The sequence below is a fragment of the Microcaecilia unicolor genome, chromosome 8, assembly GCF_901765095.1.
Source record: "Microcaecilia unicolor chromosome 8, aMicUni1.1, whole genome shotgun sequence".
NCBI lineage: Eukaryota > Metazoa > Chordata > Amphibia > Gymnophiona > Siphonopidae > Microcaecilia > Microcaecilia unicolor.
The window spans coordinates 152158445-152181541 of NC_044038.1; the positions used below are offsets into that span (position 1 = coordinate 152158445).

At 42.3% G+C, this 23097-nt stretch overlaps 1 protein-coding gene across 2 annotated transcripts in view; it reads right to left on the reverse strand.

Moving 5' to 3' along the window:
* Positions 1-592: 592 nt before the first annotated feature.
* Positions 593-23097, reverse strand: part of MRNIP (MRN complex interacting protein) — a 74386-nt gene continuing 51881 nt past the window's right edge. The window contains exons 4-7 of one of the 2 annotated variants that reach the window (XM_030212215.1): positions 14425-14485; positions 13334-13482; positions 8033-8135; positions 593-2338 (exon numbers count right to left, since the gene is read on the reverse strand). In XM_030212215.1, coding sequence (XP_030068075.1) covers positions 1667-2338; positions 8033-8135; positions 13334-13482; positions 14425-14485 — 985 coding nt within the window. In that variant the 3' untranslated portion in view covers positions 593-1666. Of the gene's footprint in view, positions 2339-6672; positions 6714-8032; positions 8136-13333; positions 13483-14424; positions 14486-23097 lie in introns of those variants that run through there. The other variant, XM_030212216.1, reaches the window with a different exon arrangement.

Here is a 23097-nt window from a genome sequence, read left to right on the forward strand (position 1 = left end):
AAAGCTTATCCACCCTCTTTAGCAGTCATATTCTGGCAAGCTGCATGGGTGAGTATTTTCTGAGGGTCTTTATTCTTTATATTTTTTTCTACACACTGTGTACTGCTTGACCATTTCCCCGGTTTGTTGTTTGTATTACCAGTGGATTTGGGGATTTTTAATTAGGTTTTTGGTAGCCTAGTGGTTAGTATTGTAGCCTCAGAAACTACAGAACCAGATCAGGTCCCTTTGCAGCATCTGAACCAACTTATATCAGTAAATATTGTGGAGTAGCCAACTAATGGTTAGTGCAGTGAGCTGAACTCCTGGAAAACTGGGTTCAGTTCCACTGCAGCTCCTTGCGACCCTGAGCAAGTCATTTAACCCTCCAATGCCCTAGGTACAAAACACCTCAGCTTGTCAGCCCACCAGGGACAGAGAAAGTACCTGTATATAATGTGTACAGTGCTGCACATGTCTGGTAGTGTTATAGAAATGATAAGTAGTAGTACTTCAATGAACTGGTTTAGCTTTAGGTGAAAAGTTTACAAATTAAGTTTTTATATTTTTTGTATTTATTATTATTATGGATGTATTTTGTCCATTGCTTAAACAATTAAGATACAGCAGCATATAAATTTTGCAAACAAACTTGCTTAGGTCAATCTATGCAACGTCTCAGTGCATAGGTATTCGGGCTCAGGAGCACATTATAATTTCCCACATGCTAGAAAGATCAAAGGATACAGCAAAAGAAATTTATAATACCTCCATTCTGCCAGTTAGACAATTTACTCACTCAAAACACAGTACTGCAGCAGTTTATTCTTTTGTTCTAAATGAGCATAACTCCCAACAATTGATATACTAAAAGCAAAACGTTTGGCTGTGTACTGTATGTGGGAGACCTTTATTTTGTTCTATAGGGGGACTAGAGATGGGGTCTCATCACAACAGAAATCGTTACCAGCCTGATTCTAGCTACAAATATACTAGGTATCAGAAACAACTGTAGTCTATGGCCATAATCACGTAATGTTGTCACAATGTCTAGGCTACATTGGGGAGGGAATGTCACATGGTGGAAATTGAAGGTGTCAGTATAAAGGGTATCAAGCTACATAGCTAGCAGTCCTTTCCCCTTGTTCATTAGATAGAATTTATCAAGTAAAAAATTCCACTACTCAAGAACACTAAAGATATTTCTAGTACACCACCCCATTCCAAATACAAGAAAAAAACAGAACACCCAAAAGAAATCTATATCCACTATATACCAGTGAGATATGAAGTTGCAGCTGCTTGGAAATAGTCCAATGCACCATCTATGACTGACTAAGTTATACCAATGCATTTGGAATATATTCAATAAACCTGCACTTCACTGCCAAATAAAATTAAAGCCGTTTGAAAACGTGTTTGAGAGCATGTAGAAGTAGGTCTACTAAAACCTGTATAACTACCACTGCAGAATATGTATCAATCAATACTAGCATCCTATTGAATAAGGTAAGAAACTGCAGCAGCTCAGGGAGAGGTTGGCGGGGTAAAGGGGTAGTTTTTAAGAAAAAGGGAGAAATATGGATTAATGCTGTTCTATTAAACTAATATAATATATGCATATAACATTTGTTGAGCAATAAAAAGAAATATATAGCCCTTAAGGCAGCACAGACATTTCCTTTCTTCAGAGGTCACCATCAAAATCATCATCTGTCTGAAAAAGATGAAGTACAACAGATGCAGAGGCCTGATTTTCAGCACAAGTAGAAAAGGAGGCAAATGATGAGCAAGGTATAGGGGTGCTGAAGAGACAAGCTGGTTGGGACTTGGTTGAAGACTCTCTTGGCTTCTCATGGGCCAACTTGCTGGAATCTTTCCATATACACTTGGCTTTAAGCTCTTCGAAAGGTGTGCTCTGCAATATGGATCCCGTTATGCTATTGTAAACAGATGTAGTCTTGGTGATGGGTGGTACTGTATCAATGTAGGACTTGAGTGGGGAATACAGAGAACACTTATGGTGCCCCCTATCCCCTTCATCTCTGAATGGAACTAAAGAACATTGCTCTTGTTGTTGAACTCCAGGTAGGGCCATAGTAGGATTACATGATTCTGACTCTGCCCAATTTTGTTGGGCCTTAGATTTAGCATATGTACTGTCATTTTCACTATATTTGAAATTGTAGCCAAATCTTTGCCATTTGGAAGCTGTGGAATTGGCCTGTTCAGAAAGAGACATCCCAGAATAATGACTCCTTGTAGGCAACAGACTTTTATTACTTGAAGGATCCCTAAAATCCTCATAAATTGTATGTCTGTGGCAAAGTCCAGAGACAGCAGTTGGATCCTTCCAGCTCTGTAACAGCAATAAAAAAGGCATAGGAATTTATCTTGATATAGCACCCTCTGCATAAGGAATCAAAGTGGCTAATTAATAACACATTTCAGCCTAGGATATATTAACTTGCTACTGTATGTAGAGGTTTCATAGCAGTGCACACAGTTGTCACTAGAATATTTGGTCTGGATTATTTGAGACAATGGTTATACTTGTTGTGTGAACAGGCAAGGGAGCACCAGAAGTCAATTATGCAATAATGGTTTAAAAAAAAAATTCTGTTGCTCCAACTAGATTTGCTGCCGATATAAGTCTTAAAAGTTGGTTGGGTTAGTCTCTCTCATACTGCTGAAAGTTGACAAACTATCCAAAACAAAAAACTGCAAGTTAATGTATTGTATGTGTAAGATTTATCTAAGGCCCTCAGTGGTAGCTCATGGTAAATTACATTCAGGTAGAGTATGTATTTTTCTGTCCCTGGAAGGTTAAGTGACTTACACAAGATCAGAAGCCACCGCAATGAGATTTTAACTGGGCTTCCCTTGTGCTCAGACTGCTGCTCTAATCATTAGGCTACTTCTCCACTCTGAAGGAAGCATAGGTCTTGGAAGTTAGCACAGAATTATGGGACTAATCAACAAATTACATCTGGAGGGAATTCTGTGCAGACGGAGAGTAGCCTAAGGGTTAGTGCAGTGGCCTGGGAAACTGGGTTCAATTCCCACTGCAGTTGCTTGTGGCACTGGGCAAGTCACTTAACCCTCCACTGTCCCAGCTACAAAATAAGTACCTGTAGATATATGTAAATTGCTCTACTGTAATCACAGAAAGGCAGTATATCAAATTCCTTAAAATTGGTGAAAATTTAAACTTACTAATTAAATGTTTCTTTCCTCAAGCCTTATTAGACCAGTCCAGATACATGGAAAATGACCCCCCACCCCCACCAGCGAGCAGGTAGCGATAAAGGGGAAAAAAAAGTTTATTCCTACATATCTGCTGGTGATGCAGGGATTTCAACTAGCATGCCTATAGCAAAGCCCAAACAAAAATGTCAACCCCACCATGGGGCTTCCAAAATAAACAACATACAGAATTGTTTTATTTCTGTGTAAAACTTCAAAAAAGTTCTTTCAACCTATAACTATGGACAAACTCAACTATATGGAAGTAGCAGACACTCTTCTTTTATAAAACTGTACATGAATAATCCACCAGAGCTGGGAAGCAGCAAACCCTGCACCTGAGAATGTATCCTGACCATTGTCTGTTGTCAGGAACACCTTCCCCATTTAGATATTGAACTGGGTGCCCAGGTACTCCAGAGACCTGGAAGGAACTAGGTGACTTTTGGTACCGCTCACTGTCTACTGGACACCTGTCCCCAACTATTTGTTGAAAACGCCCCCTGACCTCTACATCACAGATCTCACAGCCCACCTAAACTACATGTTCCAGCAAGGTCTATTCCCTAAGGAAAAAAGGTAACATCTTACTCGCACCTATACCGAAAGATACCAAGATAAAATCCAACTAAACCACAACTAGAGACCAATAGCATCCATATCACTGACAACCAAATTGATGGAAGGCACAGTGGCCAAACAACTAACAGAATATATCAATAAATTCTCATTACTGCACGAATCTCAATCGGGCTTCAGATCACACCATAGTACAGAAACTGTACTAGTCACTCTCTTGGCTAAATTCAAACAGGAAATTGCTATAGGTAATAACATCCTGCTACTCCAATTCGACATGTCAAGTGCTTTCGATATGGTAGACCACCACATACTACTAAGAATACTTGATAAAATAGGAATTGGAGGGAATACTTAAATGGATCAAAGGATTCCTAACCACAAGATCAAATCAAGTAAAATTAAACTCAAATATTTCATCACCTTGGAAAGCAGAATGCGGAGTACCATAGGGATCACCTCTCTCACCCATCCTATTCAACCTAATGATGACCCCATTAGCCAAATCCCTATCCAATAAAAACATCAAGCCTTTTCTTTACGCGGATGATGTCACAATATATATACCTTTCAAATAATCAGAAATCACCACCGAAATAACGAAAAGCATGAGCATCATGGATTCCTAGGCTTCTGCATTCAAACTAAAACTCAACAAATAAAAAACACACCGTCTCATTCTTTCATCCCAACACAGCACAGAATACCCCACGACCATCAGTACCCTGGGCTCTTCTCTCCCAAAATCTGACAACCTGAAAATCCTTAGCATTACCATTGACCGTCACTTAACACTAGAGAACCAAACCAAAGCCACTACCAAAAATGTTCCACAATGTGGAAACTCAAACGCATAAAACAATTATTCCCAAGGACATATTTCATAATATGATCTAAACAATAAGTACATAAGTAATGCCACACTGGGAAAAGACCAAGGGTCCATCGAGCCCAGCATCCTATCCACGACAGCGGCCAATCCAGGCCAAGGGCACCTGGCAAGCTTCCCAAACGTACAAACATTCTATACATGGTACTAACCCTCGTTGATTACTGCAATGAAAAATACACAGGATGCAAAGATCAAATCTTAAGGAAACATGGCAGCTAGGCTAATCTACGGAAAAAAATGATTCGAAAGTGCGAAACCCCTCCTAGAAAAATTACACTGGCTACCAAAGAACAAATAGCCTTCAAGATTTGTACACTGACTTACAGAATAATCCACGGCCTAGCCTCGGACTACATGATTGAACTGATCGACTTACCAATTAGAAATGCATTTAAATCAGCAAGAACATACCTAAATCTTCACTTCCCAAGATGTAAGGGACTGAAATACAAATGAACATATGCCTCCTGCTTCTCCTAAATACGCACACAACTATGGAACGCATTGCCAAGACCTGAAAACCACAAACAATTACCTAAACATTTGTAAAAACCTGAAGACACCCTTTCAGAAAAAGTCATACACCACAGAACCAACATAAACGCCCAAACATCGAAACGCATCTTAATAAACGGAGAAATGGACAATAATCCCACCCCATACAAACTGCATGGGGTGAATCACAATAGCTCTAATTAATCTAAAGACTTTGCATTCGGTTACTCCGGAGTATGTAACAACCTCTACGGAACAATATAAGCCACATTGAGCCTACAAACAGGTGGGGAAAATGTTGGATACAAATGTAACAAATAAAAATAAAATAAATCTAGCACAGTGACTCAAGACCCAGACTACTCTGTTGATTACCATCTAACACTCCTGCTGCAACCTGGCTCTGATCAGCTAGCTGTCCAGATGAGGATGCATCAAGAAGGGGAAGCATTTGTAAAGGATATAATATTTTAGGCAGGAGGACCATTTTAACTAATGCAACACGACCCAGAAAGTTTACAAGGAGGTCTTTCCAACGGTGGCACAATTGTTTTATCCCGACTAGCTTTTCCAAAACATTTTTCTTGTAGATCCAGGATGAATCCGCCCCCAGATATACCCCAAGATACTTAAGACCCCCCCCCCCCCCCCCCGGCCTAGGACAGAGGGAAGTTGGGCAGAGAAGCGCTCACACAGGGACTACTGATGGGCAACGCCTCCGACTTCCCAAAATTTATACTAAGGCCAGAGAATGCACCAAACTCCAGTATGATGGCCATAACTTGCGGTAATCTGGAGGATGCGTTGTCCAGCACCAGGAGCATATTTATTTATTTATTGTACATTTATATCCCACATTTTCCCACTCATGCAGGCCCAAACAATCCATATCATCCGCAAACAAATTAATACGGTACTCCCTACCCCCCAGGGACACCCCTGACAGGGCAGGGTCCTGGCGAATCCGTGCTGCAAGAGGCTCCAGAGTCAATATGAATAAAAATACTGATTATATAGCTGTTATCATTGTAATACCATATAGATTGTCCCTGCAGTAATACAGTGCAGATCATCTCGGTCCCCAAGGGAAGTACCATGATTACCACTCTCTCAATTGCCATGTCATACTCTAATTGCGTGGAAATAGGAGTTTTCCAGTTACTAAGCTGGAAGTCTTGGAGGACCTAATGCTTAGAAAAGCAAAAACAAGCTAGCAAAGTCAAATTAGCCAGCAAGAGGAGAAAAGCTTTTTTTTTTTTTTTTTTTTTTTTTTTAAGTAGCTGCCTCTCCCTACCTCTACAGTTCTTACAACGAAGAGCTGGAGGAAACTCACATCAGTCAGACTGCTCCTGACAACAGTCTGCTTTCCAACGCATCAGAAATTAGGATGGAATGCTTTTACTTCAGGGAGGAATGGGGGGGGGGGGGGGGGAGGGACTCGGCTTACCGAGTGTGACATCCCCGAGGCTCTGAGGGACCCCCACGGTTTTCAGGCTTCAAACAGCAGGTTTTTGTTATATCTCTTCAAAAAATGCACAGGGACACAGATGAAAATTATATCAACACTCAACAAAAGAGAGAAAAGAAAAGTATAGAAAAGTCTGAGACTGAAGGGCTCACCACCTTCCACCTGCTGGAGACTGAGATTACTGGATCTTTCTCTAGCTGGCAAGGGCTCTTATTGGCTGGCTAGAGTCACAGTTTTTTTTTTCTCAGTCTCCACCTGCTGGAAGGCGTGCACAACCCATCAGTCACATTCTGGGCTGGTCCGGAGGGACGCTAAGGAAAGTGCTATTACCTCCTTAGTTGTGCTAAGGAATAAGACTGGAAATCATCTTTCTTGTGTGAAGATGGGATGGTCCCACGTACAGTGCTTTCAAAATTTTCTGTCAACAATTTTGGGTAAGAGCAATCTTCGGTCTGGTCCTCATTGAGATACCACTGGCATATAAGTATGACGTGAGAAGGTTTAATTTTCCATATTTTCACAAATGCAAAAATAAACAGCTACTGACAGCCACATGTTGTTTGGTAATGGGAAAAAAATTTAGAAATGGGAGGAGTGGAGTGTGGCCAGTGTAGGAATACCCATGTCTGCTTAAGGGATCCAAAAGAAGGAAAACCAAAGGGCCTCCCTGAGTTAGAGGAGAGCTCCAAATACTGGGCTCATCCAGAGGAAGTCACTATACAGTGTGCCTTCATCTCTCCTGCTTATCTGCAGAGAATCTATATAATCTTCATTTCGTGGCATGCACTTATATACCGGGCTGCAGTGTCACAGGGCTCCAGTGGCTGTGTAGCAAGAAAGGCTAACATTGGCCCAGAAGTGGGGTTCCTGGACTGAAGGCCTAGACAGCACAAACCAGTCAGTCCTAGCAAGTGCAGCTGCTCAGCTTCATAGAGGCAAGAGGATGATGGATAGCAGTGAAGATGACTGGATCAAGCTAGAAACGAGGGTAGATATTATCCAGTGAATTTCACTGGATGTCAGCAAGTTTCTAAATACTGTGCACAGGTTTTTGTGTATGTGCAGAACTTGCTGTAAATACAAAGTTGTCTACAAATTATGATGATCCTTATTTCTAAGTATTCTATTTGATTAGGAATGCACAAAACACTTATGCTAAAAGAGAAATGGAATATTTTAGAGAATGCTTCAAATTTTAAAGACTCCAAAAGATTGAGAGTCAAATGACAGAGACAACTTGACTACCAGGAAAAACACCTCCCCCCCACACAAAAAAACAACAACTTTGCAATATATGAAACAGATTAAAAAAATTATATAAAGATTTTCTTTCATAAGGCAGTAAAGAGAAAGATACATGGATGATCACAAACCTTGCACCAATTTACTTTCTTTGCCTCATTGGTGAGTGCACAGCAATCAATTTCATCAAAGTTATTCTTGCCATCATAATTGTGGAAAGTCTTCTTGCGCTTCCTAGGAGGAAAATTTATAGATTTATACTGATTAAAAGAGGAGGTTAAAGTATGAATTTCTCTATCAAATAAATACCTGAGCTGATGGGGATCCCCGGGCCCCGCCGGCTGGAGAGGGTCCTCCGGCGGCCGGAGCGGGTCATTCTCCGGCTTCCTGCAGCAGGCAGCGCTATCCACGTGCTGCTGTTACACCGGCCCCATCCCTCCCACACATATTCACATATACGTATACCCACCCATATGTATTGCCTTTAAGATTTGTACCTTGGTTCAGAAAATAATACATGGCCTAGCTCTGAGCTACATGACTGAACTAATCGACTTACCAATTTAGAAACACAATTGAATCAGCCAGAACGTACCTAGCCCTTCACTTCCCAAGTTGTAAGGGCCTGAAGTATAAATCAACATATGCATCCAGTTTTTCCTACATATGTACACAGCTCTGGAATACACTACCAAAAGGCCTGAAAACCACAAATAATCATCTAAAATTCCGAAAAAAAAACTAAAGACTCACCTTTTCAGAAAGGTATTACCCCACAGAACCGATATAAACACCGAATAATGAAATGGACAGTACTCAACCCCTGACACATGATCCCACCTTAGCAATTTGCTTGGGATGAACCACACCGAATCTAATCAACTGTACTCTTACATTGTATTTGTTCACACCGGAGTCTGTAACCATCTCTCTGGAACTATGTAAGCCACTTTGAGCCTACTAATAGGTGGGATACAAATGTAACAAAATAAAAATAAAATATTAAAAGTGGTTGGGCTGCTGGCTTGGGGGTTACATACTTGGGGGTTAGTTACCGGAGTGAAGGGGGCAGGATTTGGACACAGTTTCCCCCCGGATATTTTGTTCCTCCTGACGAAGAGATTGAAATACAGTTCCGTATTGGGGAACAAGTAGAGTTACTCAGGTTGTTTGAAGCAACATGTGGAAGAGGATGTCGAGATGACATAAAAGATCATTGTGTTTGAGAACGGACATTTATTCCTGTGTCTTTCATGAGAACGTGGATTGCAAGAACATCAGTTCAAAATGGATTGTTTTCATCATTGAATATATAGTAATTTGAGGCCATTGGTGATATATGCACACACATGGCAGCAAAGTGATCATCAAAGGGTTTGTAGCATCACAGTATGTGAATAACATATCAAGGATATCAAATTGCTCGCACTTCCCTGAAAGACTGTTTGAGTCTAAGGAGCTGAAGATTTGATGAACCTTGAGAACATTGTGATTAAGACAAATATGGATGAAACCACTTTATGTTAACTGTTGATATGATAATTGTGATTATTGAAATTTAGTAACAACAGTCTCATGAAGCAGTAGTTGTGAGAAATAGAATAAAGTGATGTGTGGTGTGATGTAGTAGTGAGCATGAATGATGGTGAATGAATGGTGTTTAGGCATGTATTGTATTTAAATTATAGCATAATAAAGATGAATATTTGATATAATTATACATGAAACTCTGGAGAGTGATTTATACAATTTGAACAGTAAAAGCTCTGGTGGTAATAATAGTGTCCCCTATTAAGGGTATTATTGGTTACATACTTCAACAAAGCTGGTCTGTAAATCTGTATGTCAAGGAGAGAAAGCCAGCATCAAGGGCTGATTCTACATCAGGAGCAATTAAGTATGTGCTGTTGGCAGGGGGCGGAGGCTGGCCTGGAGAGATTTAAGGGGGGGGGGGGGGGTCAACAACGGAAGGGTATTTAATAGTGGTGCTGTCTGGAGGATCATGGCATCATAGTCCCAGGGAAAAGGAAGAGGGAGAGGGCATGGTAAGAGACGCAAGGTCACCCTTTTCCAACTTTTTTTTGATGGACTTTGCTACTATCATATTGAACCATGAAAAAGTTAAGAGACTTTGCTTTAACAAGAATACAAAAACAAGACAATCAAATTTTGTAATTTAATTAGATTTATTTGTGATCAGGCAGGCAGTTTTCTTTTGCTCCTTTGAGGTTAGTCCAAATCTACAAACAAAAAAAGCAACACTGGGCCTTCAAGACTAGGACAATTAGAGTTCTTTATTGATGACCTGACACGGGCCGTGTTTCGGTGCTAAACAATGCCTGCTTCAGGGGTCTGAGGCAGTGGAGGATGAAGTGGCTTTTCCAAGGTCACAAGGAACAGCAGTGGGCAAAGAAGGATTTGCAGCCTGGTTTATCAGGTGCTCAGTTTGCTAGTCTACTACACCTCCATTCAAGCACAGGGGATTCTGGTACATACAGTAATGATAATACTATCTGTGCTGCCGCTCTATACCCACAAACAATAGCGGGGGCTAACAGTTTTTGTCCCTGTTGGGGGAGACGCCTCGGTTGCTGGTGCTGGAGTGCAGGCTCCTTCTTCTACTAAATCAGAGACTCCCCCAGCAGCTGGGTAAAACGCTGCAAATCCTTCTTTGTCCATTGCTGTTCCTTGTGACCTTGGAAAAGCCACTTCATCCTCCACTGCCTCAGACCCCTGAAGCAGGCGTTGTTTAGCGCCAAAACACGGCCCGTGTCGGGTCATCAATAAAGAACTCTAATTGTCCCAGTCTTGAAGGCGCAGTGTTGCTTTTTTTGTTTGTATACTTTCTGTGTATGCTGTATTACCCTCTCTATTTGTGTTAGTCCAAATCTAGCACATTGAACCTTCATTCACAGCTACCTGCGGATTTTTCCCCCTGTTCTATATCCTCTTCCAACTTCCTTTAGTCCAGACACAAACAACAGAAAAGCAGGATAGGGAAAACTCATGGCTTATACATTTCAAATCATGAAGTGCAATCAATTCTATTGTAACGCCTGAACTTAAATTTGATCACATTGAACAGAGAAAGGGGAAAGTCTTTAACAGCTTACATCAGTGATGGCGAACCTTTCAGAGACCGAGTGCCCAAACAGCAATCCAAAATCGAATTATTTATCGCGAAGTGCCGGTACTCATTATGGGCGGGGGTCACCACATATGACTCCACCCCTATGATAGCCACACCCCTTACACCAGCCATGGCGCATATAAACAGACATCATTGAAAATATTATACTAGTATAGGAGAAAAAAATAACATGACTTTTTTTCATTATAAATCATTTCTGTAAGCTGTTACAGCTCCAGTATACCCAGTGCAAAATAAGACAGCAGATGTAATTTCTCAAATTGGACATATTCCAAACACTAAAATGAAAATAAAATGATTTTTTCTACCTTTGTTGTCTCTGATTCTGCTGCTCTCTTAACTCCATTTCCAGGGCTTCCTTTCCATTTCTTTACTTTCCTCCTTTCTTCTTCATTTCTTGTCCTCCATCCATGTCTAGCAACCCTCCTCTCCCCTCCAGCCACCCTCCTCTCCCCCCTGCCCTCCCTCCCAGCACCAGGCCGCCCTCCAACTCAGCACCCAGTAGCACCCAGCACCAGGCCTGCCTCCCACCCAGCACCAGGCCTCCCTCCCTCCCAGCACCAGGCCTCCCTCCCAGCACCCAACATCAGGCCTCCCTCCCACCCAGCACCAGACCTCTCTCCCTCCCAGCACCCAGTAGCACCCAGCATCAGGCCTCTCTCCCTCCCAGCACCAGGCCTGACTGCGTCCCTCCCTCCCACCCACCATCAGGCCTCCCTCCCACCCAGCATCAGGCCTCTCTCCCTCCCAGCACCAGGCCTGACTGCGTCCCTCCCTCCCACCCACCATCAGGCCTCCCTCCCACCCAGCACCCAGTGGCACCAAGCCTCCCTCCCTCCCACCCACCCACCCAGCACCAGGCCTGCCTGCCTGCCTCCCTCCCTCTTCCAACCAACGAGGCACTAGGCCGCCTGCCCTCCCTCCCTCTTCCAACTAACGAAAAGCCACCAGGCCGCTCGCCCGCCCTCCCTCCCTCTTCTAACCAACGAAAAGCCATCCGCCCGCCCTCCCAGCACCAGCGCTCGCCCTCCTCCTCTGGAATTGAAAAGGCATCGGCAGCTGCAGCGAAACGCGTGGTCTTCGCTCGGTGCGCCTTTGGTCTTCGCTTGTGTCTCTCAAGCTCTGGTCCCGCCCTCATAGGCGGGACCAGAGCTTGACAGACACAAGTGAAGACCGAAGGCGCGCCTAGCTAAGACCACGCATTTTGCTGCAGCTGCCGACGCCTTTTCAATTTCAGAGGAGGAGGGCGAGCGCTGGTGCTAAGAGGTGCTGGGAGGGAGGGCAGGTGGGCGGCCTGGTGGCTTTTCGTTGGTTGGAAGAGGGAGGGAGGGCGGCCGGCCTGGTGCCTCGTTGGTTGGAAGAGAGAGGGAGGGCGGGCGGCCTGGTGCTTCGTTCGTTGGAAGAGGGAGGGAGGGAGGGCGGGCGGCCTGGTGCTTCGTTCGTTGGAAGAGGGAGGGAGGGAGAGTGGGCGGAGCGGACCACCGACGGCGCGCGTGCCAAAGGAAAGGGCTCTGAGTGCCCTCTCTGGCACGTGTGCCATAGGTTCGCCATCACTGGCTTATATCAACCCAGGATACTGATCGATTATTTCTGTATCTAGCGTTCCCCAGACGTTTCTGCTAAAACTTTGAAAGGTCAATTAAAAAATTCTGAGGTTGATATTCAAACCGATTTAAGAAGACAGGAGAGGCTTCTGGCTGGTTAAAAATCACTTGTGTGGGGCTCTCCATTGAAATTAACTTAACTGGTTAGTGCTGCTGAATATCAGAACTAAAAGCTGAACTGAAAACCAGCTATTTTGTGGGTGATCCAGGGGCAGAGTTGGCACTTATGCAGTTAAGTGATGATATTTAGCACTTAACTGTCTAAGTTAACTGGATGAATCAGACTGCATAAAAACACAGTCCTATTTTTATCCAGTTTCACTTAGGCGGTTAAGTGCTGAATATTGCACATAACCAGATAAGAGACAGCTAGCTGCATTATTAATGCCAGTGCCTGGATATGGCCTGGTATGGAATATCTGGGCATAACGCTGGCGGTGGCCAAAAAGTCAATGAACGCCAGTGGTTGAATATTTACCCCTCTGTAAATATTTAAGATACTAAAGTAATAAACCATTTTCTCTCTCCTTTCTTTTGAGCTAGTAATAAAAGTGCTTGCAGCAGAAAAAAAATCCAAACAAACCTATTTTGCTTGATAATACACAGCCCCTGAATTAGTAACATTCATTTCTCAGTCAAAGCTGAAGACCACAAATAGCACTAAGAGTCACTTTCACCTTTTTTCTTTGGCTCTATTCTTCACATCCAAGTAGAACTGCTGCCTGTCTGTATAAAGTATTTCCTCTTCTTCGTGTTCTTCTTTATTTAACTCTTCATTGTTTTTCTCCACAAATTTACTCCATCTGCTGACAGGACACGGTTCCCCCTGCAACAAAACAAGTGAGCAAATACAGACAAGATCTTGTGCACTTGGACATTTCAGAGACCCCTTTCTTTGGCCCAGAAATTCTTTTTTCTTCCAGCTCAGTTGGAGCCAGCGTTTGGATTCTGTTACTACCAGCCTTAATTTGCAACTACTTGAGATTTCTCCCCTATTTTATTAGGCCCTTCTACTCTTATTAGTCTGGCCATGCAAGTAATGGTTTAGAGATTGGGAGACAAGGCTCCCTCTGGTAGTCTGTAGCATAGATTCTGATTCAGCCACAAGTGTCACCCGTAACATTGACCATAATGTTCTTTTACCTCTCCCTTCCCTCTTGGGGAGGAGGGGCACTACATACTAGGTGCAAAAAGATCAAATCTACAAATTAAACTGGGAGGAAATGATCCTTCTAGACCTCTTCTAACTAAGATTGGAAATTCCTATCATCGAGGTTCCTGAAAAGTTCAGATTAATCTTTGGTCAGCCCATCCTAAAAAATAAATTACTATTATTATTGACACGGGTCTTAATTTTACCTTTAACATTTCTTAAGCTATTTTACAAATAAATATGGACTCTGGACTGCTGTGTTGATAACATTTATGGAGCGTATTGTAAAAGAATGACATTTCAGTTTGCATTCATCAGCAAACGACAAACAGAAATCATTGTCTACACCCAGAAGAGGTGTACAATGACAGGCCATTTGAGTTCACCCACAATGACAGATCTTTGAAACATTGTACAGTTTTTGCAGCACAGCTTCTGGTTGATTCAGAATGTTCCTGCTACCTAAGTAATACTAGCCTATTTTATTTTATTTACTTTCCCTATCAAAGTTTCTAGTTTCAGAAACTTTTTTTAAATCCTTGGTCTTCCATTAAGAAAAATACAAATTCTGCATCACGTTACAAATTGGTCAACACTAAATTTAGAACATTTTACCTGTAGGTTTGCACTCTCTTGTAACTCACTGGGTGTAGTCTCGTTTAAATCATCCAGAGACCTACAAAACAAAAAGTGTTTTAAGTCTCCGTGCTATAACACATTTGGATCTGCTACCATCTCTATACTTAACTTTTGGCAAATGGAGTGGCACATCTTAGACCCCTCATTGCATCTGAATTTCCCTGAATGGAATCTAGTTAAGATTAAAATGAAAGATGGTGATTTAAAACAAAACCAAAAACTTCTACTCAACCATAAAGTTATCTTCTCTGACACACAGAGACTTAAAATTTTATTACCAGTGGCAAATACTGCTATCAAATACCCATAATGCATTTAATGCAGTGATGGGCAACCTTTTGAGCTTAGTGTGTCAAAATTTGCCAAAAAACCGAGCATAACTCGGGTGGTGTGTCACTTCGAGAAAAAAACCATAATTTCGCGATATTTATAGTTTAAATAACAAAAATGTATAATTGTAATATATAACTGTATTTAATAAACCAAAACCTAATTATTTAACTTACCTGCTTAGTGACTTCTTTGTTCATCTGTCAGTCGGTTTCTTTTGTTGGTCTTGATATTATTTAACTTGTGTGGGGTGCCGTGAACTAAGATAAGTGAGGGGGAGGGGGAATTCTTTAACTAATCTGCCTATTAGTGACTTTTTTGTTGCTGAATTTCATTGGCTAAATCTTCAATTGAAGGTTGGTATTTTGTACACTTCAAGCCCAAGCAAGCGCTACTAACTTCATCTTTCAATCTGTTTCTTTTGTTGGTTTTGATATTATTTAACGCTGAGAATAAGGTTTCACAAAAGTACGTAGAGGGAAAAATTGTGAGTAAAGCCATTGCTATATTTTTCAGGGTGCTAAAAGTGTCTGGTAATCGGATCCAGGCACTCCAAATTTCCTGGTAACTCAGATATTCTCTTAATAATTGCATCTTTATTCTGCATATCGTGAAATAGAACTGGTGCACATCTTAGGAGAGTTTCTTTAATAAATCCTCCCTCACTGAGTGCTTTTCCATGCTGAGCTATGGAGTGAGCAATGCTCAAACTTGCAGATGTTAAATTTGTAGAACTTTTTACAAATGTAAGGATGGAATTAGATTGGCTCTTATAAAAGTGTAGCTGCCTGGAAATGTATTCCTTCCTTTCATCCTCACTTTTTTTCAAGAGCTGGGAATGATTAGTTTCAAAATGTCTATTTATATTCCACGTTCTGCTTACTACCGTTTCAGTACATAGAACGCAAAATGATCTGCCATTTTTTTCAATAATGCCATACATCTCGGTCCATGTCTCTTGAAAGGGTCGGCTACTGCTACTACCACTTCCTTTACTTAACCTTGGTTTTTTATTTTTTGGGTTCTCCATCAGGGGGGCAGTGACAGAAGATAGAATTATAGATAGCCTGTTAGCCCTGCAGGCAATTAGGGGTTAACTAGCCTAACTGACCACCTTATGTAAATTAAGATGGCTGCCGCTATTTCTAATGGCGGGAAACGGCACCCATAGCACATGCCCTCGCCTCTCCCAGCCTCCCCCTCACCTATCTCAGTAATGATGGTCAATTAGAAATCCACGACACCCCAGAACAGTAGATTGGATGATGGTTGCTGTGGTTATGTGGTTGCTGGTAATGGCGATCACAGGGCCCCCAGAGATGCGTCCCCCACGGCATTCCACTGCTCTTTGCTCCGCCGGCCAGAAGTGAGGTCAAAGATCCCCTAACGGCCGTGCAGGAGCCGGGGCAGAGGGAGCAGCAGGGAGGGAACAAGCGGAGGACTCGGAGGGAGCCAATAGGAGCGCACATGGCACCCCCCCAGTGGGTAAACATGCACCGGGGGGGGGGGGGGGGGGCGCATCGGCGATCCGCCCCGGGTGTCAGCAAGGAACGCCGCTGCTTCTCTGTATGCGGCCACATGCGGCCGCGTGTCAGTACTGACATGCGTGTCATAGGTTCGCCATCAGGGAACTAACCAATCCAATAAAACCATCACTAACCTAGTCTTACCTGCAAATTGTCTTTCCTTATGTCCCATGAGACCAGTCTAGAATCAATGGGTTGTGCCTGTCATCCAGCAGATGGAGAGTCTGGTTGTCTGTGACTCTGCCCTATAAAGGGCTTAGTGCAGCCCAAGTTCACTAGCTTTTCAAAAAAAAAAAAAAAAAAAAAATAGCATTGTGAACAAATTCCCTTATTTCTACCCTTAAAAAATAAAGTAATCCAGGGTTCTAGGTAAAAATCTAAATCTAAAAGGTCAGTATAATGCCCAAAACTTCTCTTCTCATCAGAAAAAAAAACAGTAAACAGAATATAGATGGGACTCAAGGAAAGAAAAGTTAGCAGGTAAGGCTACATTTTCCCTCGTCGCCCTCACCAGACCAGTTCAGAACCCATGGGATGTCACAAAAGCACCCCTTAGTGGGTGGGAAATGAAAACACCTGCTTTAAAGCACCTTGGCCCCAAATGCAGCAACTTCTCTGGCAGTCACATTCAACCAAAAGAAAACATAAGAAGGGAGGATTTTATTTATTTGTTGCATTTGTATCCCACCTTATCCCACCTCTTTGCAGGCTCAAAGTGGCTTACAATACATCATGAGTAGTGGAAGAATGTTAGTAATAAACATTTAGTATTGCATGTTCTTGGTCAGCATGATGATAAAAGCAAAGTAGTAGTATACAAGCAGATATTAGGATCAAATTGCAGTCCTACAAATACCTTCCAGTGACATAGAATGAAGCTCTACCCTAGAAGCTGCAACTCCTGTACGGGTTTCTCCCCAGAATCCTTTTTCCTAGAGGGAGTGACATGAAATGGGAGAGACCACCTTTGGCAGATGAAGGTACTGTCCAGTGGGAGACAACAGCTTCTGTGAACTGTAAAACATGTTCTCTATAAGAAAGTGCCCGTAGCTCTGAAATCCTGTGAGCTAAAGAAATGGCTACTAGAAAACCCGCCTTGAGAGGAAGGGCCTTAATTGTCACCTTTTTTAATGGCTGAAGAGAGACGAACTCAAGACTTGCAGTACCAAATTGCGATTCCATTCAGGAAAATTCAGATGCAATGAGGGGTCTAAGATGTGCCACTCTATTCAAGGAGTGAACTACACCTGGATAAGATTACATCTGGGAGGTTTGTGTTTCACACGATTCCCTTATGTGGATTTATGGAAGCAGTATTTTCTCTCTAATGGAACAATAACTAAATTAAAAGAACATGAGGATAGGATGCTGCAAATGGAAGCAGCCATATGGAAATTTGATTATATTCTAAAAATTCAACAAGCTGCTGGGGCAATGACCATTAAGAATAGTTTAATTCTGCACTGTCAGTTGGCGTGTACGGAAAATCTGTCAATATCTAGAAATTTTAAGATTCCCTAATGTTCCTAAGACCTGGTTCCTTTTTCCCACAGAGCTGTTAAAGAAATATATTTTTTTAAATTCTTAATATTGTTTTGGTTGATTTGAATTTTGTCTTCAGGGTGTAATATGCCTGTTAAAAAAAATCATTCATGCTGCTGTAGACAGTCAGGATTTGTTGACTGGGGGTGAAACTTTGGATGCACTAGCTTTCGTGAAATCCTCCTCTGACAACATTGCTAACAGGGCTACTTTGTTGGTTATATTGAAAAAGTGAAAGTTTTGAAAGCATATTTTGTGGTCAGATGATTTGTGTGTTTCTGGATGTTTGCCATGCTAGTGTTTTATTTTTCTATTTGAGTTATATATCTATGTGCTTGTAGAACTACTGCAGCTAGAGTCTATACTTAGATTGAATTAATTGCTGCTAGTGACTGTTTTGTTTTCGGGGGGGAGGGGGGGAATATTTTCTTGTTTAATCTATGTGGAGTCATGAAGATAATTTTTGGTGTCTCCTTATTGCTCTCCCCCCCTCTCCGAGTGTGTGTTTAATGAATAAATTATTTTGTTATTTTTATCTAGATAATTATTGGATATTGTATTGTTCTTTTCATCTGTATACAATCAAAAATCTCTCAAATAAAAGAATCTTTAATAATGTAACAAATAGCCATTCAACACTAAAAAACTGACATAGCCATATTTCTCCTGTAGGTGGCATATGTCATGGTAGTTGACCTCTTTTGTATCTGTAACAAGGTTGAAATAACCGTGTCAGGCCCAGATGCACAAAACCTAATGAGCCAGCTACGTGGGTTTTACACTGCTTCTAGCCGGTTTAGCGAGGACGGAGTTCAGACATGCACAAAAGGGTTCTGCGGGCTCTTTTCCTGTCATGGTAGCAGCTACCAAAAATTGTATGCAAAGGTATTATAATGAGCTAATGACTATACAAATGTACATGCAAAGAAACGCACAGAAGCAGCCCCTAATCTTTAACATGGAAAATTTAATGGGAGGTCTGGAGCTGTCGGTCCTGACAATTCTTCATTTTCACAAGTGAGTTTTACCCTTTAAAATTTGTACTTCACTCCTTCCATCTCTTGATGCTTCCTGACAAAAGTAGTGCATTTAGGAGGTTGTTTTGAGAGAGGCAGGGATGATGCCGGAGTCCCAACACGACAGTCTGCCCGTCAGCCACTGCTCCAAACCTGGAAGCACACCCCGGAGCCCCAACACAACTGTCTGCCCATCAGTCACTGCTCTAGCCCTGGAAGCACACCCCTGAGCATATTCAAACAGCAGCTTTGAGAGAAAAAAAATTAGCTACACTGGCTTTCATACATGCAGCTTCCTTGGGTGTATGAAAGACAAACAAGCGCTACTCTGAACATTTGCAGAGCTGCCACGCTTAGCATGTGCAGAACAGCCAATCACTCAGCTGATCGACAGGCTTCCCCCCCATCAAGCTGCTTGCTGCTTTTGCGAGCAGCTCATTTGCATGCGATTCGCTTTGGGAATCTCTCTGTATTTCCAAATTGGTAAATTTTACTGAGGTGGAAATACAGATTCTTTACGGGGTCCTTAGTGCATCTGGCCTTGTCTTCTCAGATGTGACTTTTCAATAGCCAAGCCATAAAATAAAAGGACACAGATCTTCCATGACTACTGAAGCCTGAACTAGAAGGATCCTCCCTTGCAGAAGCCTGAAAGCTATCCCACCTTAAGCTAAACCAGGTCTGCAAACCATGACCTCCAAGGCCAATCTGGAACAAAAACTACTAGACCGGAATGAGAAGTAATTCTTTTAAGGACTTGGCCCATCCTTGGCCACAGAGGAAAAATACAGAGGAACCCTTGTCTGTGGCCAGAGCATCAAAATCTTCCAATGGCTGAAGAATTGAGGAATCAAGCCTAGAAGGGGGCTAACAAATTCTTCACCAGAACAAAGGCCTCTAATACAACTCCTATTCTCCCAGGTCAAGCAAGTGTCTGCTGAGAAAATCTGCCTTAACATTCTGAACACCAGTAATTAAAGCTGTACCAAACAGCATATCTTACTATTCGGCCGAATACGAATAATGGGCATTGAGCTTTAATATAACAAACAATAAAAGAAGCAACGTAAAATCAGAGATCAATTATTTATTCCAGCTCGTCTTTCTAAGCGGTTGATCAACTAAGATGCTTCTAACATCAATCACTTCCCTCAAGCCAATTAACCCAGCCTAACAAGATGGCATCTGTTATTAAGATCACCTACTTAGGAGTGTCCAATAAGTTGAGAGGATTCAGCTACCATTTCACATTGATCTACACTTTCTGTATTCACTTGTAAGACTGTCTGTGCCTCTGTAGTGGCCGCAAATGTGCTACAGCCCATGCTACAATCTCTATGGTTGCTGCCACAAAATCCAGAACCTGCATGCAATCCCATGCTCAAGGAACAGACTTCTCCAACAGTGATCAGACCTAGGATTGAATCTTCAGATATCTCTGCGTGTGAAGGGGGTTGGGGTTGGTGAGAAGAACACTTCTCCCTTCCTTAGTGTTGAACCATACCCGATACATTTGCAAGGGCTTCAGAGGTTGCTTTTTTGAAGTTGATGATCCAATTAAGACTATATAAGCTGTACCATTCAGTCCATTACACTGTTTTCTTTCTCTGAGCTGGCTCAAAATTAGTCATCCAAATATGGATGGGATCTGATACTCTCTATGCAGAGCGCTGACACTACTACAACCATGAACTTGGAAAATGTCCGAGGAGCTGTGGCAGGCCCTGTTAGTGGAATTGTTATGCCATCTGACATTTACTGGATAATCTCTTCAGTGCTATGTTTATTACTCTTAAGTGTGAGAACACACAACTACAACTTTACTCATGAATTATTTTAGCACAAATTAGAAGTTATAGCACAATTAATAGTAAAATTCAACTTATACAAGTAAAAAAACAATTAGAAGAATTTAAGAATGAGAACTATAGTTAATTGAATACTAGCTCACGTCTATGAATAATCTGAACACAATTATATTACAGTTAAAATGCATATATATCTTCAGTAGAGCTTACTGATGTCAAAAGGAAGAAAATAATCAATAAATTTTGCTTACCCAAAGGTTTAACTTTTCATTGAAATTGGCTGCCAGTCCAGGAGCTACTACTACTACTACTATTTAGCATTTCTATAGCGCTACAAGGCATACGCAGCGCTGCACAAACATAGAAGAAAGACAGTCCCTGCTCAAAGAGCTTACAATCTAATAGACAAAAAATAAATAAAGTAATCAAATCAATTAATGTGAACGGGAAGGAAGAGAGGAGGGTAGGTGGAGGCGAGTGGTTACAAGTGGTTACGAGTCAAAAGCAATGTTAAAGAGGTGGGCTTTCAGTCTAGATTTAAAGGTGGCCAAGGATGGGGCAAGACGTAGGGGCTCAGGAAGTTTATTCCAGGCGTAGGGTGCAGCGAGACAGAAGGCGCGAAGTCTGGAGTTGGCAGTAGTGGAGAAGGGAACAGATAAGAAGGATTTATCCATGGAGCGGAGTGCACGGGGAGGGGTGTAGGGAAGGACGAGTGTGGAGAGATACTGGGGAGCAGCAGAGTGAATACATTTATAGGTTAGTAGAAGAAGGTTGAACAGGATGCGAAAACGGATAAGGGAGCCAGTGAAGCGACTTGGGAGAGGGGTAGTATGAGTAAAGCGACCCTGGCGTGAAGATGAGATGGGCAGCAGAGTTTGAACCGACTGGAGAGGGGAGAGGTGACTAAGTGGGAGGCCAGCAAGAAGCAGATTGCAGTAGTCTAAACGAGAGGTGACAAGGGTGTGGATGAGGGTTTTGGTAGAGTGCTCGGAAAGAAAGGGGCGGATTTTACGGATGTTGTAAAGAAGAACGACAGGTCTTGGCGGTCTGCCTGGATATGAGCAGAGAAGGAGAGAGAAGAGTCAAAGATGACCCCAAGGTTTCGAGCTGAGGAGACAGGAGAAATGAGAGAGCCATCAACAGAAATAGAAAACGGGGGAGCGGGGAGGTGGGTTTGGGTGGGGAAAATGAGAAGCTCGGTTTTGGTCATATTTAATTCAGGTGGCGTTGAGACATCCAGGCAGCAATGTCAGACAAGCACGCTGAAACTTTGGTTTGGATGCAAGGTGAGATATCAGGGGTAGAAAGGTAGATTTGGGAGTCATCAGCATAGAGATGGTAGGAAAAGCCATGGGATGAGATTAATGAACCAAGGGAAGAAGTGTAGATAGAAAAGAGGAGGGGACCAAGAACAGAACCCTGAGGTACGCCGACAGGCAGAGGGATAGAAGTAGAAGAGGATCCACCAGAGTGAACACTAAAGGTGTGGAGGGAGAGGTAGGAAGAGAACCAGGAAAGGACAGAGCCCTGGAATCCAAGTGAGGACAGGGTATCGAGAAGTATGCTGTGATCGACAGTGTCAAAAGCAGCGGAAAGATCAAGAAGAATGAGGATGGAATATTGACCTCTGGATTTAGCCAGTAATAGGTCATTGGAGACTTTAGTGAGCGCAGTTTCGGTTGAGTGGAGAGGGCGAAAACCAGATTGTAATGGGTCAAGAATAGCATGTGAGGAGAGAAAATCAAGGCAGCGGCGGTGAACAGCACGCTCAAGTAATTTGGAGAGAAAAGGAAGGAGGGAGATGGGTCGGTAATTAGAGGGACAAGAAGCTCCAGTACTGACAAGGTTTATGCCTACTGTTGACTTTGGAAGCTGAACACAAAAGTTCTGATTCTCAGCTCTCCTATCCTTGCTGCCATATGCAGAGAAATTGGGTTCTTAAAATACGATTTCAGCTCCTTAAGATAGAATGGATTCTGCCTAGTCATGTTCAAATGGATTCTGCCTAGTCATGTTCAAATGTTCTACGATGTATCTGGAAATTCCCAGCACAATTCCACGTCAGCATATTCTGATTTGTTCTCCAACTTAAAATACCATGTCCCCCGTTTCCTTTGCAGGCAATTGGTTAGTTTACATCTAATTAGCTTAACATGGTCATTCTGATCCACAGTTATCCTGAGCTTACTTTGCTGAGGTTACATTGGTCACATTTTCCCCCCAACTCTGACATGACTAATATCCATTCGAAGCCAATGTTATACTAATAGCAAAACAACTAAAGTTCAAAACAGCCTTAAGCAATTTTTGCATCACCCGAGTCCTATGTCTTTGCTACCGGTTCTGAAGGCATCTTCATAGACAATGTACAGTGTAGTAGTTCTGGTATTTTACAGTTTCCATTCAGCATCGACTCATTAAATTTCT